Below are 17,090 nucleotides of genomic sequence, written 5' to 3'. Positions count from 1 at the left end.
AACAAAAAAAAATCGACATTTGTAAGTTACACTTTCGTGATAAAGAGATTGCACTATAGTACTTGTATGAGATGAATTGAAAATACTATTTCTTTGATCATTTTTACTGTGCAAATATTTGTAATAAAAAATACTAATAAAGTGAGCACTGTACACTTTGTATTCTGTGTTGTAACAGAAATCAATATATTTGAAAATGTAGAAAAACATCCAAAATATTTAATACATTTCAATTGGTATTCTATTGTTTTACAGTGCAATTAATTGCGATTAATTTTTTAAATCATGATTAATTTTGTTGAGTTAATCACATGAGTTAACTGCATTTAATTGGTAGCCCTAATATTTAATATTACTTCATAGCTATTAAAAGCCTCTAGAGAAATAGAAATTGAAGACTGAATAATAAAGACACTTCATCATTTATCTACATCCAGCAGGAAATCCCATTATATCAGGTAGCAATGGGGATTAAAAAGTATTTAAAGAGGCCAGAAGAGAAAGTCAAGGACAAGTAATTAATTTGGAAATATTAATCTCGCTCATTGTCTAGTGGGAAGTGCTCTACAGATACTGGCTCTTGGGAAAGAAATTTGTCAAGTGATTAAACTGCTGACCATAAAAGTGATGGCAGAATATTTAGCAAAATAGGGAAGGTGGCAGGATTCTGACAAATTGTTTGAGAACTAGCAGCTGCTCAGATGGTCAAAGGGGCAGGAAATATTATAATGCCAGGGCTCTTGAGTCTAACTGCAACATGTTCAACAGAGTAAAACTTGAAATGGCAAATATAAGGCACACTTGGTACTGTAAACTTAATTATATAAAGCGAATATGCTGATAATGCATTAGAAAAAAAAACAGGCAGGGGTCAAAGTCTATATGCAGGAATTCAGGGCTTTGTCTTATATAGTCTCCTATTACCCACCCATGTCCCGATTTTTCACACTTGCTATCTGGTCTCCCTACTTAGGCCAGGAAATTTATAAGAATTACTCATCCTATCGAAAGTCTGTACTCACCCCACTGCCAATTTATGCTTAATCCTTATTTTGGTTGTTCAACATTTATCTTCTGTTTGACAAGTGTTGCAAAAACAAATGTAGAAGAGCTTTGCTGCAGTAACATATGCTCCAATGAAAGCTTTGATTTTATATATTATTACTTTATCAATAAAATTTCAGTGCTGCATTAAAATAAAATCTTTGCAGTAATTTAAAGCAATTAATATGGTAAAGCACACCCTGAAAACTACATTGCTGTGAATAGGTTCTTAGGTAAACAACCTATATCCTCTCTGTGGGTAAGCTTCACCCCTTTCTTAGGGCTGCTGAGGTGGGATAAACAATAACGGTATATAGAATTATGGAATCGTGGAACTGGAAGAGACCTCGAGAAGTCATCTAGTCCAGTCCCCTGCACTCGTGGCAGGACTAATTAATGCTAAATATCAAGTCCCAGTCAGGACTCCCTCTGTTTTAGCCTCTAGTATATTATTATATGTCCCCAGCTTGGGTTCTTCTGGTAGCTGTTCCAAGCACCTTATGTCAAAATTAAATGGGTCCATTAAACATGCAGTCAGCTGAGAAAGCAACTCAAAACCAATCAGTTTAGAAAGCAAGCCCCAAAACTGGCCATAAATGCTGCAGATTCATACTATTCAGTAAACAGATTCCTTTCACCATGAAAGACTGACTGGATCGCATGTCTGCACAGTTAGAGAACATTTTGTAGCAGGCACAGAAACTGTATGCATCAATGCACGCCATAACCTTTCTTCAGGAGCAAATAAAAATAGAAAAAAAAATTACCACATATCCAATATTTTAGGCCATCACAGGTTAATTGGCGAGGGATGTGACTGGTGACACAAGAGTATGCTCAAGAAAGTTGTCTAGCAACATACCAATGAGATTAGAATAGTGTACCTGATTTCCAGTGACTTATTCCTCTGAACAGGGCCAGCTCCAGACCCCAGCGCGCCAAGCGCGCGCTTGGGGCGGCGTCCCAGCGGGAGGGCGGCAGGCGGCTCCGGTAAACCTCCCGCAGACGTGCCTGCGGAGGGGCCGCTGGTCCCGCGGCTCCGGTGGAGCATCCGCAGGCACATCTGTGGGAGGTCCACCGGAGCCGTGGGGCCAGCGGACCCTCCACAGGCACGTCTGCGGGAGGTCCACCGGAGCCGCGGGACCGGCGACCGCTAGAGCGCCCCCGCGCAGCGTGCCGCCCTGCTTGGGGCGGCGGAAATCCTAGAGCCGCCCCTGCCTCTGAACTACAGGATGCAGTAACAACCATTGGTGCTGACAAAGTGCATTGCTATTGGCAACAGTGTGTGTTCATGGCTAAGTAAAACAAGAGGCCATTGGGCTGTATGTTCAGCTCTGCCAGTTTCTATGAACACCCTTGTCTTGCAGAAATAGGTTTCTGCTTAAGAACTAATTGATGATCTTTCAATGCTGTGCACTCCCTCTGGAAAAGGGAAAGTTCCCCTTTTGTGTTAATGTATATCTTGATGTTTACATTCAAAGAATTCTCTGTAAACAAAAATCGGAGGTGGAGCAGAACCAGTTTTGTGGGGTTCACATGAGATGGGACCTGAGTCCAAACCATTTCTGGTTTTGCAAAATCAAAGCCGAGAGTTAATACTTGTTGGGACAATATAGCAGAGGAGCCCAGGGTTACAGGTGTGCTCCAGAAGATGGTGGTCCCCCCTCATACGGTCTTACTCCTGGAAGCTCACTGAAGCAGCGGCCTGCATTAAGGACAAAGTACCTAATTTCATTCCAACAGTCTATAAAGGACACAGCAAGTCCAGTCTCCTAAAGGAGTGAACACAAAACAGTTCAATACATTACTTGCAGATTTTAACTGGCAAGATCCAGAAGCCCCAAACTGCTTAATGCTTAGTTGGCTAACACCAGGATACATATAGCTGTTAAATTTTTGGAAAGGAAAACAAGAAGATCTTTCCCATGTCCTTTCACCCCAGGATGTACCCATACATTCCATTGCACTTAGCTGAAGAAGTGTGAAAGCCCATCTAATTTTAGCAGATCAGTATAGCAGGTAACAACCATCCTTCTCTATGTCCTCTTCAGAGGAAGCAGAGGACCATTTTCCAGCTGTAACACAAAGCTAGAGGTGAAAATAAAGTAGATTTCCCCCCTTTCACATAACCCTGCAAGTAATGATTGGAAAAGGACAAGTGGGCAAGTCCCTTAGGATGACGATAGTGAACGACAAAGAGTTCTCACGTACCTGTGGAAGCAGCAAGGTACAAACTATCCCAAAAGTGACTTCAAAGTTGTCTTTAAACCACAGGCCAACTGCATGGATACAGCCTCGCACATGGATAATGTCAACCAGTTGCAGTCGCTGCAAGCAGAACAAAACCAGGGAGTAAGATATTTTGAAAGCCAATGGGAGCTGGGAGCCTAACTGCTCTTGTGCCTTTGAAGTGATCCGGGTTGCCAGCAATTAGATTCCAAGGTATATGTTACACCCAGGGGTAACTTATTTCTTTGCAATATTCACTTCCAAAGCTTTTTATACTAGGATGCAACCACTAGGTATGTAAAAAATGCATCTTTTTAGAGAGTGGATTCAATTCTTACACAATGCACTGAAATCAAGGTAAACCTCATGGTTAACCTTCACCTTCCTTGTGCATTTAATATTCAAGCCCAAAGCCTTTCTACCTAAAACTATAACAACTTCAGCCAGATCAGACGGATCTGCATTTTTCGGCTGTGGTTACTAGATGTATTTTCTGTGAGATCTCTGAAAGTGCGTCACTATGCACAGACTTCTCTCTTTCCTAAATGAGCCCATCTATCTGCTAAAACCTGGGAACAAAATCAGGGACAGCTATAAATGCTAAAAAAGGATTGCTCTTACGTGGCTGTAATTTCACTGGCCTTGATAGAATTTGTGCCGTGCAGTAGCAGCAAAATGCATCACAGTAAATTATGAGTATTGACCTCCCCTGCCTACAATGGAGGCCTATTAAAATGACCTATGATATCTAAGGTATTGGAGCACATTTGAGTCAGCATCTGTGTTTAACTTGTGTATCTGCATTGGGCTTATGGTACTGCTGTTGCTTTTCTTAAACCCATTGAGAGAACAGAGGCTGCATTTTGATGACATATGATTTTAAGAGGAAACTAGCTGGAAAATATTCAGGATAGGAAAAAAAACTAATCCAGAGCCTTAGAGACCATTCACAAATTAGAAGACAAAAAGGGGTGAATTCTAGTCTCATTTATCTGGTGTATCCGAGTTTGGAACGGGCCCAGGAAAGCCTCCTTCAGCTCAGAAAGACGTGTCATGGTCTGTGAGATGGAGTCTAGCACTTCTGCTGAGTCACTGGTTTAAATCCAGTCCAGGTTAACAGTGGCCAAAAATCGTTAGCATAGGCAGCCTAAATGAAATAAGTTGACAGTCTTTAGAGTGCACCTGTGCATCCACAAGACAAAACCATTGCACAGCTAATACCCCCATTAGCAGTTTTCGAAAAGATGGGAGACTGAATCCACTTGAGGGCTAAAAGCTGTATTAGGGGAACTTTGTCTTGCTACTGTTATCAACACACTGAAATTTACAAGCATTCAGAATGGGGAAGTCATGAGGCAGATGGTTGATTTCACCTTCTTAAAATTCCTATTGCACATTGCTTCTATAATATTATAGACATGGACCAAACAGATTCAGGGCTACATTATAACTATGCCAGCCAGAACTTTGTGTTAGAGATGATAAAAGGGCACTGTGCTGGGGGGTGTCTGGAAGCATCATGCCTATGCTGTGCAGGAGCTGGGGAGAACAGAGCTCAGAAAAAGCAGCAAACCAAAACAAACAAACTGCAGCGTGTGCTCCTAGCAGCATTTTTAGGTGTGTAGTATGGGCAGAGCTCTGTCCATGTACCCATTTCCACTTGGTCACGTCCTGTTTGGGGTGTACAGCACTGTAAGTAGTGCTAATGGTCCTCCACGCATACCCTGTGCTCACAAAGCACTAGCTTTAATATTGAGACACCTGCAATTCGGCCCTTAATGTTATAGTCAATGAGATAATCCTGTATGTACATGTAATGTACCATACCTGGAAAGGTCAAGCTCTGAACCCTGGATCTAGAAGCATGAACCTCTACTGCCTGAGCTAAAACACAGGTTTCATAGCTCAAAGTCTGTTCTGGAAATCAGAGATAATGAATATCCAGTTCCCTGAAGTCACCAAATCAGATCACTCAGGAATTCAGTGTCAGAAAACAATCTAGTTGCTGTTACTTAGAGAAAATGCTAATAGGCATATAAACACCATCTCTCCCTCTCTACTGTATGCACTGCATGCCCAAATCCCATCCTACACAAACAGTTTTCCCGCAAACCACCATTGCCTTTTGCATTTGATCAGTTATGTCTTTGACTTGCCTTCAGATTTCATAATTCCCTTTCCATTACATAGAAACAAAACCCAGAGCAGCGTGAGTTTCTAAGCCAGGGTGGCAAACCTGAGCCTAAGAAGGAGCCAGAATTTACCAATGTATATTGCCAAAGAGCCATAGTAATACGTCAGCAGCCCCCCATCAGCTCCCCCTCCCAGTGCCTGCCGATCAGCACCTCCTGATCACCTGTTTTGTGGCATGCAGGAGGCTCTGGGGGGGGAGGAGGAGGAGTGAGGGCACAGCAGGCTCAGAGGAGGGGGCGGGAAAGGGAGAGTGGGGGCAGGGCCTGTGGCAGAGTCAGGGGTTGAGCAGTGAGCACTCCCTGGGCACACTGGAAAGTTGGCGCCTGTAGCTCCAGCCCCGGAGTTGGTGCCTATACAAGGAGCTGCATATTAACTTCTGAAGAGCCGCATGTGGCTCCAGAGCCCCAGGTTGGCCACCCCTGTTCTAAGCCTTTGAGATGATCTGTTTGCTGAATTCCAGACAGACTGAAGGCTTTTTGTTTACCCACACAGAGTGTCAAGCTCTGAATTTGGGGTAATGAAAACAGGTGTGTGTTGGTCTAGTAGTCAGAGCAAATAACTAGGAAACTCCTCTTTGGCTCTGTTCCTACCTCTGAAACAGGCCTGCTCAGCACTCTCAACCCTCTCCAATGGAAGCTGGCGATGGCTAGCAGTTTTCAGATAGGTCCTGTGTGACCTTGGGAAAATGACTTAGCCTGTCTCTGCCTCTGTTACCTGTCAATTGTATAGAATATTTACCTACCTCACAGGGGTATCCTGAGGCTTACTGCTAAATAATAAATTGTTGCACTTCTGGCACCTTCCACCAGAGGAACTCAAAACATTTCACATCAGGTAGAAGAGAGGCATGGACCAGACTCTGGTGAGCAAGGGAAGTATGGTGCCCATTTTACAAGATGTGGAAATTGAGGCATGCTGCCCCTAGATCACACAGTTGGACAGATCCCTTGGTCTTCCAACGTCCAGTCCTGGGATCTACCCACAAAACCAACCTGCCTCATTTTTAATGAATAGTTGTGACGGAGGAAAGGTGCTGTAAAAGTGCAAATTGTTATTTTTATTAGGAGTTTTTACAGATTGTTTCTAAGGCACTTAAAAAAGCACTCCGACTGTAAGCTCTTTGGGGCACGGACCCTCTGTTCTTTAGCACAAGGGGGCCCTGATTCTTGAGAAGGGTGGACAGGTGCTACTGCAATACAAATAAATAACAATACTATATAAATAACGTGCTCCACAACAGCACCTGCCACTTCTGAGAGAAGAGATTCCTATAGGTGGGGCAACTTCAGGCTATCAGGAACTCAGCTGGCCCCAGGCATGTCATTAAGCAGCTCAATGAACTTGGCTGGGCCCAATAAACCCTCCCTAAGTGACTGTGGCCCTGACCATTGGCTTGTCTCCGACCACATGTCTAATTCTGCTCCAACCACTAGGTTGCATCGCCTACGCCCCGGTGTGTTACACAGGCCTGAGTTGGTGGGATTAACAAGTTATCCACCTTGAAGAGCTCAGCAGTACTCATTGGTCAACCATCTGGGGTAAGAGCAGCCCCCCCCCCACCCCCACATTGTGGGTCGGCTACAAAAAGAAAAGCAATTGCACAGAGAGAGCAATCTCTGGGCAGCTGTGGAGGGGAAAAGCAACCCCACAAGCCAAAGAGGACATCCTCCTCTGAGATGCATACTCAGAAATTAAACAGGATGACAGTGAAATGCTACCTCAGTGAAGTAGGTGAGTATGACAGGTGAGGACACTCCCCACATGATTCCAAGCCTTTTTAAGACCGGAGACAACCTTCCTGTCAGATCTGGAGTTGAAAGCCTTTTAAAAGGACAAACCAACCTGTCATGAAAACGCATGATTCATACACTTTGCTTTACCCCCTTTTTGTTGTTGGTGGTGTTTGACAGGCTGCGCCGTGCCCTCCTCACCTTTCTTAATTATCATGTTTGTCACATAGAATCAGCTGGGGATGAGGAGATGACAGGTTTAATGATCTTTCTAAGCTGTAAACACAAGTTACCATTTGCAGTGGACATGTTTATTTTCGGAGGCATCATGCTTCTGGGCTCAGGATCTGCATGACAAGCCAGTTGTAATGGATACATCAGACAGTCCTTTATAAAGGAGAGCTTAGCATTCTGGCTTTCTGATTTTTTTTTTCCTATTTGCCTACCAGCTTTTTAACTTAATTATCCCCAAATGAATAATGGGTGGGTGGGAAAGGTTGTGGGTGAACGCCCTTTATTACATAGCTACTAACGAGCATTTTACAGCATATACGTTTGTATTTATAGTGGCAGCTTAATCTTGAGCTTCCATTGTTTGTCTTCCCCTTTGACAGTAATGAAATCTTTCCTTTCCCCTATAGCCAACTAACAGAAATCATAGTTATCTATAGAATTAACTAGGTGGCAGGGCAAGGTGCCACATGACAAATTTCATTCTAATGTGACAAAGATGGCTCAGTGGTCTAATAATCAGACTTGAAAGTTGCTAGAGGTAAAGGTTCAAATTTGGCCCTTGGCCTTTATGAATTTCATAAGTTGCGCTCCATTCAATTTACTCATTATAGACAAGACCTTAAAAATCCCAAGGCCTTCTCTGCTCTGTGCAGACCTTACAAATCTGATGATGCTTATAACAATGGGGGTCGTGCTCTGGCAGCATTGTTAACAAATGTTATGCTCCTCCCATGGCTGAGGCAGGGACCAGCTCTTTCTATTTGTTTGGACAGCAGCTGGCACAATGAGGTCCTGATCTTCCTGGAGCTGCTGAGAGTGACCCGAATATTGAGCATATAACAAGAATAACAAATTACAGTGATTGTGTGGGGAACCAAGTGACTGCTGCATGCCCCTCTCCAGAGATGGATGCCCTGCATTTTAGTGGAGACATGATGTCCTTAGGAATGAAAGGTGCTAAAAAAAAAAATCAGCTATTTATCTGTCTTGTGGTAATGACTATTAGCCCCAGTCATGGATCCCACTGCGCTAGGTACTGTACAGACATTACAGCAAGACAGTCACTGCCCCAAAAACTGACACCACGAGGAATTTCTGTCCATCACTCAGGCTGCTGGAAAGCGGACTGCTATTCTGATAGAAGTTTAAAAAAAAATGAAACCCACCACAAAAATAGCTTAGTTATAAAAATACAGAGAAAATACCCCCAATTAAGCTTTCCTCAGCTCATCAGCTATTAGAAAAGAAGGTACATTTATTTATTTGTTTGGTTCTGATGCAGCAGAGGATTGGATTTATAGCAGATGAGAAAACTCAGAGAGACACCTCTCTCATTTTTAGACATCCTAGTGGCTGATTAGACACACGACAAATCAATAGGAAAATGAACAGCAACTCATGAAGTAGGACATTGACCAAATAACCCTGTAGCACAAATAAGATATACCGCACTCTCCCCAACACCACCTCTCAAAGCACTACTCCTTCCTCAGACTCCTCTTAAGAGGAAAAGCTTTGCAGTGTGCCCGAATCATCCAGTCCTGCATATAGCTCCTAAAGTAGCATATGCCTTTAGAATGAATGGCTCATGAAGGAGGAGCCAGCAAGCAGAGAGCTACATTGCAAATGAAAGGCGTATGTTACCTCTTTTTCAAGGGTCTTGTATCCACACAGAGTGTTGATGACTTCTCCAGGGACCTATTAACAAAAAAACTGTTTCAGGCTTAGAGCAGAGTATTGAGGAAACACAAAAAAATCCTGAGACATATAAAAGCTGCTACCACTGCCTCTGGAGCTTGGGTCTCAGACCTTTCATCATAAACACAGGACAGGTAGTTAACAAGCCTCTGACTCTGACATCAGTGGGGACTTTTTCCAACACAACACAAAAGCTATAGACTAAGCAATATACTCCCAGAGCTTTCTAACCGACGCCTGAGAGCCAGTAATATGCATGGAGTTTTTCCCATAGTAGCAGTGAGGTCTTTCCCATCCAGCCATCTTAGCCAGTTTCATGCTGGCTAATGCAGAGCTGCTACCTACAATGTGATGTCCAGTGCTTTGCTCAGTCCAGTTTGCAATGATTCATGGAGGGGCTCCTACCGATTCATTTGGGAGTTTATACAGCTTCCTATTAGGAAAATGTTCTTTATTTTCTCTTTGTTTAATTTCATTCCATTTTTCCTAATTATATGGCCTATTACACCCCTTCAATAACATCTCTCCCCTTGGGGTGATCTAAGTGCTTCAGGAATCAGGACCTATACCATCATTGGAGAACAGTAGAACACAAACTCTCATTCTCTATGGTTCATGGGACTATTCCACGAGAGATTTAGAAACTGGCTTGGGAATTACAAAGGAGCAGGTTTCCCATGAGTGGCCCACCATTTCCATCCCAGTTCTGTCAGAGAGCAGACCTTCTGTTTTTCGGTCATTTTGATTCTTGATAAAACCCGGAAAGGCAGAGAAGCCTGAGAACTGTCAGGGAAGTTAGCAGAAGGCCTGTGGACAAGAAGGAACTCACCACGCCTCAGGATCAGGCCTATAATGCATGTTCGCTTATTTTGTGGATCAAACAGAAGCTTTCTTATTTCAAGGCAATAAACTGACGCTAGGTGTATATTTCAAAAGGTGTGTTGTACACATTTCTCCTTTTCATCTCTGTGCCTGTAAAACATGGAAAGTTTGTTTTGTTGTTCAGCAGCTTTTACTGGTTGCCAAAATCATCTCATTGCTAAAATTATTGTTTTCAATGTGACCATTGTATGGACACATTGAAAACAATAATTTTAGCAATGAGATGATTTTGGCAACCAGTAAAAGCTGCTGGACAACAAAACAAACTTTCCATGTTTTACAGGCACAGAGATGAAAAGGAGAAATGTGCACATTTTGGAGCAAAATTGTGCTTTTCTGTAAAACGTGGCATAAAAGAAACTGTAGAACAGGCTGTAGCCATTAAGCCCCAGTCTGTTCCTTTTATAATTGGTAAGGAAATTATTCTAACATTTCTTTACCACAAATAGTCATTTTGACAATATGTTACTGCTCAGGGCTATTGTAAAACACGCCTTTTCCAATTTCCATTTATGCACTGCTAATCTGCCTGTCTGTGGCAAACAGAACAGAGTTAAAAAGGCTGATATAACTCCATTGCTCAGGAATGTGTATGTGCATTATACAGGGCACACGGGTGAAATCCGGACTGCACTGAAGTCAGTGGGAAAGCTCCCACTGACTTCAGTGGGATCAGGATTTCATCCTTTGGGTCTGCTTCTCATTTGCACCATTCGGCCAGTGCAGTGGGGCCTTTGAATGAGGGCAAATGTAATTCACACCTGTATTAAGGCCCCATGATGTTGCGAGAATGGTATAAAGGGGGCTTTTGTGTCACTGAGAACCAGCCCTCTCGACATAGCAGCATCTACACAGGGGGCTAGGTTGGTATAATTACGTCATGCAGGGATGGGTTTTTCACACCCCTGAGTACATAGTTATACCAGGCCTGAATCTTGCTTGACTTACAGTTCTGGAGCCTTGCTATTTCACCTGTCCTGCATGAAAGCAGGGTTTTGGTTTTTGTTAAACCTGTTATTCAATGGATTGCACCCTGAATAGCAATAAAACTGTCATCGGACACATCTCCAGGACTGTACCAGGTACACAGGGCCCAGGGACCTCCCATGCTGAGCCAATGACCTGTTATGACCCTCCTGAAGTGCTGATGCTTCCATGTACAATGGTGTCTAAAAATGCAGCTGTGGTCTAATGCCCCCTCAAGTACTTTTTGCTGTGGAATGCAGAATTGAAGCCATTAAACCAGCTGTCCTCTGCACAGGACTACTTTGCCTGAAGGGAAACATGATTTGTAATGAGCTTACGGTTTGCAAATCTTTATGTTTAATTCATACTAACCAGCAAATGTTCCCCCTCCAAGCTCAATTTTAGTGCCACCACAGCATGGCCAGGCACTGGGGGACAATGATACTTACCCAATTCTGTTAAGCACTTTGAGATCTATGGATGACAAGTGCTGAGTATTAGGGGAGAACATCTCATTGCGAGCAGAAGGCAGGACTGTAGAGCAGCGAAGATGCTAGCACACCATACAGGTTCACAGGGCTGAGAATAGAATTGCCAAGTTGATATCACGGCTTCATAGTCTTAGAGAACCCCCACTCCCGCTGGAAGGGAGTACTCGGATGAAACTAGAGCTGGATGGGAAACAATTTTCCTACCCTGTGAACATTTTCTAAATATTTCCCATTCCAGATCAGAAAATTGAGGTTTTCTGAGGTTTTTCACAGAACGTAAGGCTGTGGGGTGACAAATGGAGAGAGACACACACCCCCTACCCAGAATTGCTAGTAGCTCAGTGGTTAAGGTATTCCTGTGGGATATGGGACACCTGGCTTCAAATTCCTGCTCTGCCTGATTCAGAGCAGATACTTGAACCTGGGTCTCTCACTTCCCCAGTTAGCATGCTAACCACTGGGCTCTACATACAGATACGTGTTTTGACTAGCAATTTCACTGTGGACCTGAGAATCATAGAATCATAGAATATCAGGGTTGGAAGGGATCTCAGGAGGTCATCTAGTCCAACCCCCTGCCATTTTAGATTTGGTTTTGGTGAGTAGTGAGGACCTCATAGAAGACATGGCTGTAGGGGACAACCTTGGTTCGAGCGATCATGAGCTAATTCAGTTCAAACTAGATGGAAGGATAAACAAAAATAGATCTGGGACTAGGGTTTTTGATTTCAAAAGGGCTAACTTTAAAGAATTAAGAAAATTAGTTACGGAAGCATGGGGCCTGGGTCACTTGCTGGAGGATTCTCTGCACCTTGAGGTCTTTAAACCACGATTTGAGGACTTCAATAACTCAGACATAGGTTAGGGGTTTGTTACAGGAGTGGGTGGGTGAGATTCTGTGGCCTGCATTGTGCAGGAGGTCAGACTAGATGATCATAATGGTCCCTTCTGACTTTAATTCTATGAATCTATGAAAGCAGGACCAATTCCCAACTAAATCATCCCAGCCAGGGCTTTGTCAAGCCTGACCTTAAAAACCTCTAAGGAAGGAGATTCCACCACCTCCCTAGGTAACCCATTCCAGTGCTTCGCCACCCTCCTAGTGAAAAAGTTTTTCCTAATATCCAACCTAAACCTCCCCTAATACAACATTACTCCTTGTTCTGTCATCAAGTACCACTGGGAACAGTCTAGATCCATCCTCTTTGGAACCCCCTTTCAGGTAGTTGAAAGCAGCTATCAAATCCCCCTCATTCTTCTCTTCTGCAGACTAAACAATCCCAGTCTCCTCAGCCTCTCCTCCTAAGTCATGTGCTCCAGCCCTCTAATCATTTTTGTTGCCCTCCGCTGGACTCTTTCCAATTTTTCCACATCCTTCTTGTAGTGTGGAGCCCAAAACTGGACACAGTGTTCCAGATGAGGCCTCACCAATGTCAAATAAAGGGGAATGATCACGTCCCTCGATCTGCTGGCAATGCCCTTACTTATACAGCCCAAAATACCATCAGCCTTCTTGGCAACAAGGGCACAATGTTGACTCATATCCAGCTTCTCGTCCACTGCAACCCCTAGGTCTTTTTCTGCAGAACTGCTTCCTAGCCATTCGGTCCCAAGTCTGTAACAGTGAATGGGATTCTTCCATCCTAAGTGCAAGACTCTGCACTTGTCCTTGTTGAACCTCATCATATTTCTTTTGGCCCAATCCTCTAATTTGTCTAGGTCCCTCTGTATCCTATCCCTACCCTCCAGCGTATCTACCACTCCTCCCAGTTTAGTGTCATCTGCAAACTTGATGAGGGTGCAATTCACGCCATCCTCCAGATCATTAATGAAGCTATTGAACAAAACCAGCCCCAGGACTGACCCTTGGGGCACTCCACTTGATACCAGCTGCCAACTAGACATGGAGCCATTGATCACTACCCATTGAGCCCGACGATCTAGCCAGCTTTCTATCCACCTTATAGTCCATTCATCCAGCCCATACTTCTTGAAACTTGCTGGCAAGAATACTGTGGGAGACCATATCAAAAGCTTTGCTAAAGTCAAGGAATAACACATCCACTGCTTTCCCCTCATCCACAGACCCAGTTATCTCCTTATATAAGGCAATTAGGTTAGTCAAGCATGACTTGCCCTTGGTGAATCCATGCTGACTGTTCCTGATTACTTTCCTCTCCTCTAAGTGCTTCAGAATTGATTCCTTGAGGATCTGCTCCATGATTTTTCCAGGGACTGAGGTGAGGCTGACTGGCCTGTAGTTCCCTGGATCCTCCTTCTTCCCTTTTTTAAATATGGGCACTACACTAGCCTTTTTCCAGTCATCCGGGACCTCCCCAGATTGCCAGGAGTTTTCTAAGATAATGGCCAATGGCTCTGCAAATCACATCCACCAACTCCTTTAGCACCCTCGGATGCAGCGCATCTGGCCCCATGGACTTGAGCTCTTCCTGTTTTTCTAAATAGTCCCGAACCACTTCTTTCTCCACAGAGGGTTGGTCACCTTCTCCCCATACTGTGCTGCCCAGTGCAGCAGTCTGGGAGCTGACCTTGTTTGTGAAGACAAAGGCAAAAAAAGCATTGAGTACATTAGCTTTTTCCACATCCTCTGTCACTAGGTTGCCTCCCTCATTCAGTAAGGGGCCACACTTTCCTTGACTTTCTTCTTGTTGCTAACATACCTGAAGAAACCCTTCTTGTTACTCTTAACATCTCTTGCTAGCTGCACCTCCAAGTGTGATTTGGCCTTCCTGATTTCACTCCTGCATGCTTGAGCAATATTTTTATACTCCTCCCTGGTCATTTGTCCAACCTTCCACTGTAAGCTTCTTTTTTGCGTTTAAGATCAGCAAGGATTTCACTCTTAAGCCAAGCTGGTCGCCTGCCGTAGTTACTATTCTTTCTACACATCGGGATGTTTTTTTCCTGCAACCTCAATTAGGATTCTTTAAAATACAGCCAGCTCTCCTGGACTCCTTTCCCCCTCATGTTATTCTCCCAGGGGATCCTGCCCATCAGTTCCCTGAGAAACCTTTCCCGGTGAGAGTCTCGTCAGAACTGGGGTAGTTTCTTGTGAAAAGTTTCAGTTTTGACAAATCAATGTTTTCTGATGAAAAACTATTTTGTTGAAAAATTCCCAACCAGTTCTAGGTAAAACTCTATGTCGTGAACCTCGTGGTGGTTTTTCCCAAGTATTCTCTTCCCATGGGTTCTACCCAGAAGGGTTGCATTAGGACCCAATAACATCAACATCCATGAAGTCTTTTGAGCTGTCTTTGCAAGAGACAGTGTTTCATGCACTTCTGGAAAAGTCCTACAGAATTTAATCACAGTGAAACTTTCTACAGGTTCTGCATCTTATAGAATTTAAATAGAAAAGCATAGCCCTCTAAGCTTTTTGGGGCTTGGGCTTGTATTTCTAGGTGTTTGTACAGTGTCCAACTATTTTGGGGTGTGAATAAAGTATATCTATAATGGTATTGCTATGGAATTCCATGGGTTGAACCAAAAATCTATTGCATGGGTAACTTTCTCACTCAAATAGAATATTTTCTATGCAAACCTGTTGAATTTCAATAAAAAAACCTACTGGCATAATCCCTATTAAAGTCTATAGGATTTGTCCATAAGGGTTCTGTCATTGATTAATTTTTTAAAATGTATTTGTCTGGCACTTTCTCCTAATCCAGCTATTTCCAACTTTGCATTAAATGACTCAGGGTTCTTTTATCATCTCAATTTCCTGCCCTGGTGCCCACACAGCCATCAGCTTCAGTAATGACATCATGACACCTGCTCCCAGCTGCATCAGATATTTCTGGTACACCGATCCCATTCTGGTCTATTTAGCTTTTAAATATGTCTGTTCTAGCTTTTGGATTTCATCTGTGCCAATCTCTTTTCTCTTTCTATTAACAGATATTTTAATTTCCTTTAACAGAAAGACCTTGATAGATAAGATGTGGGAGAAACATGGGTTTTCAAACAACATTTATATTCACTGTATTATTGGCCCATTATCAGAGATATTAGTTTTTACATGCAAGGTAGCCAATAGCAGCTTGCAAATAGCCTTTCTAAATGCTGACAAATTCTACAAGTGCTTGTATACTAATGCTAGAAGGCTAAATATTATGATGAGTGAACCTGAGTGCTGGTTTTAAATGGGGATATCACAGAAACTTGGTGGAATGATGCTAATCAATGGGACACAGTAATACCAGGATACAAAATATACAGTAATTACAGAGTAGGTCATGCTTGTGGGGGAGTATCATTATATGTGAAAGACAGCATAGAGTTAAACATAGTAAAAATCTTAAATGAATCAAACTGAACCACAGAATCTCTATGGATAAAAATTCCATGTTTTAATAATAAGAGGATAGCAGTAGGAATATACTACCAACCACATGACCAGACTGCAAAATGCTCAGGGAGATTAGAGAGGCTATCAAACCAGAAAACTCAATAATAATGGGGGATTTCAACTATCCTCATATTGGCTGGGTATCTGTCACTTCAGAATGGGATGCAGAGATAAAATTTCCTGACACCGTTAATGACCTCTTCTTGGAACAGCTAATCCTGGAAACCACAAGGAGAGAGGCAATTCTTGATTTAGACCTAAGTGGAGCACAGGATCTGGTCCAAGAGGTGGATGTAGCAGAATCGCTCGATAATAGTGACCATAAGGTAATTAAATTAACATCCTTGTAGGGGGGGAAAATACCAAAGACACCCACCACAGTAGCATTTAACTTCAAAAAGGGGGAAGACACAAATGAGGAATCTAGTTAAAGGGAAATTAAAAGGAACAGTCACAACAATAAGAACAAGGAGTACTTGTGGCACTGTAGAGACTAACACATTTATTTGGGCATAAGCTTTTGTGGGCTACAGCCTACTTCATCGGATGCATGCAGTGGAAAATACTATATACATATATATATACATATATACATATATATACATATATACATATACATATATATATATACACACATATATATATATATTCATACATACACACACACACGGGGGGGGGGGAAGAGAGAGAGAGAGAATATGAAAAGATGAGGGTTGCCTAAAAGTGGCAATTCTTCAACAAAAAAACTTCAAAAAACTGACTCCAGCGAGAAACTGCAGAACTGGAATTAATTTGCAAACTGGGCACCATCAAATTAGGCCTGAATAACGACTGAGAGTGGATGGGCCATTACACAAACTAAAAACTATTTTCCCCATGCTAATTCTTCCCCCTACTGTTACTCACACCTTCTTGTCAACTGTTTGAAATAGGCCATCCTGATTACCACTACAAAAGTGATTTTTCCTCCTGCTGATAATAGCCCACTTTAATTGATCTGCCTTGTTAGAATTGGTAAGGCAACCCCCATCTTTTCATGGTGTGTGTGTGTGTGTGTGTGTGTGTGTGTGGATATAATCTTCCTACTGCATTTTCCATTCCATGCATCTGATGAAGTGGGTTTTAGCCCACAAACACTTATGCCCAAATAAATGTGTTAGTCTCTAAGGTGCCACAAGTACTCCTCATTCTTTTTGCTGATACAGACTAACATGGCTACCACTCTGAAACTAGTCACAACAATGAAATGCTTGC

The 17,090-nt window shown here is 42.9% G+C and overlaps 1 protein-coding gene across 3 annotated transcripts in view; it reads right to left on the bottom strand.

Annotated features, from left to right (window-relative positions):
- The window catches only part of LOC123362904 (tetraspanin-15-like), a 321,860-nt gene that overhangs the window by 42,296 nt on the left and 262,474 nt on the right, over window positions 1-17,090 (bottom strand). For all 3 annotated transcript variants that reach the window (XM_045003460.1, XM_045003459.1, XM_045003458.1), the window contains 2 exons: window positions 9,075-9,128; window positions 3,256-3,372 (listed from right to left, as the gene is read on the bottom strand). In XM_045003460.1, coding sequence (XP_044859395.1) covers window positions 3,256-3,372; window positions 9,075-9,128 — 171 coding nt within the window. The remainder of the gene's footprint in view (window positions 1-3,255; window positions 3,373-9,074; window positions 9,129-17,090) is intronic.

The sequence above is a fragment of the Mauremys mutica genome, chromosome 2, assembly GCF_020497125.1.
Source record: "Mauremys mutica isolate MM-2020 ecotype Southern chromosome 2, ASM2049712v1, whole genome shotgun sequence".
In the NCBI taxonomy this organism is placed as follows: Eukaryota; Metazoa; Chordata; order Testudines; family Geoemydidae; genus Mauremys; species Mauremys mutica.
The sequence above is the reverse complement of the archived record's forward strand: the minus strand, read 5'-3'. Positions and strand labels throughout refer to the sequence as shown.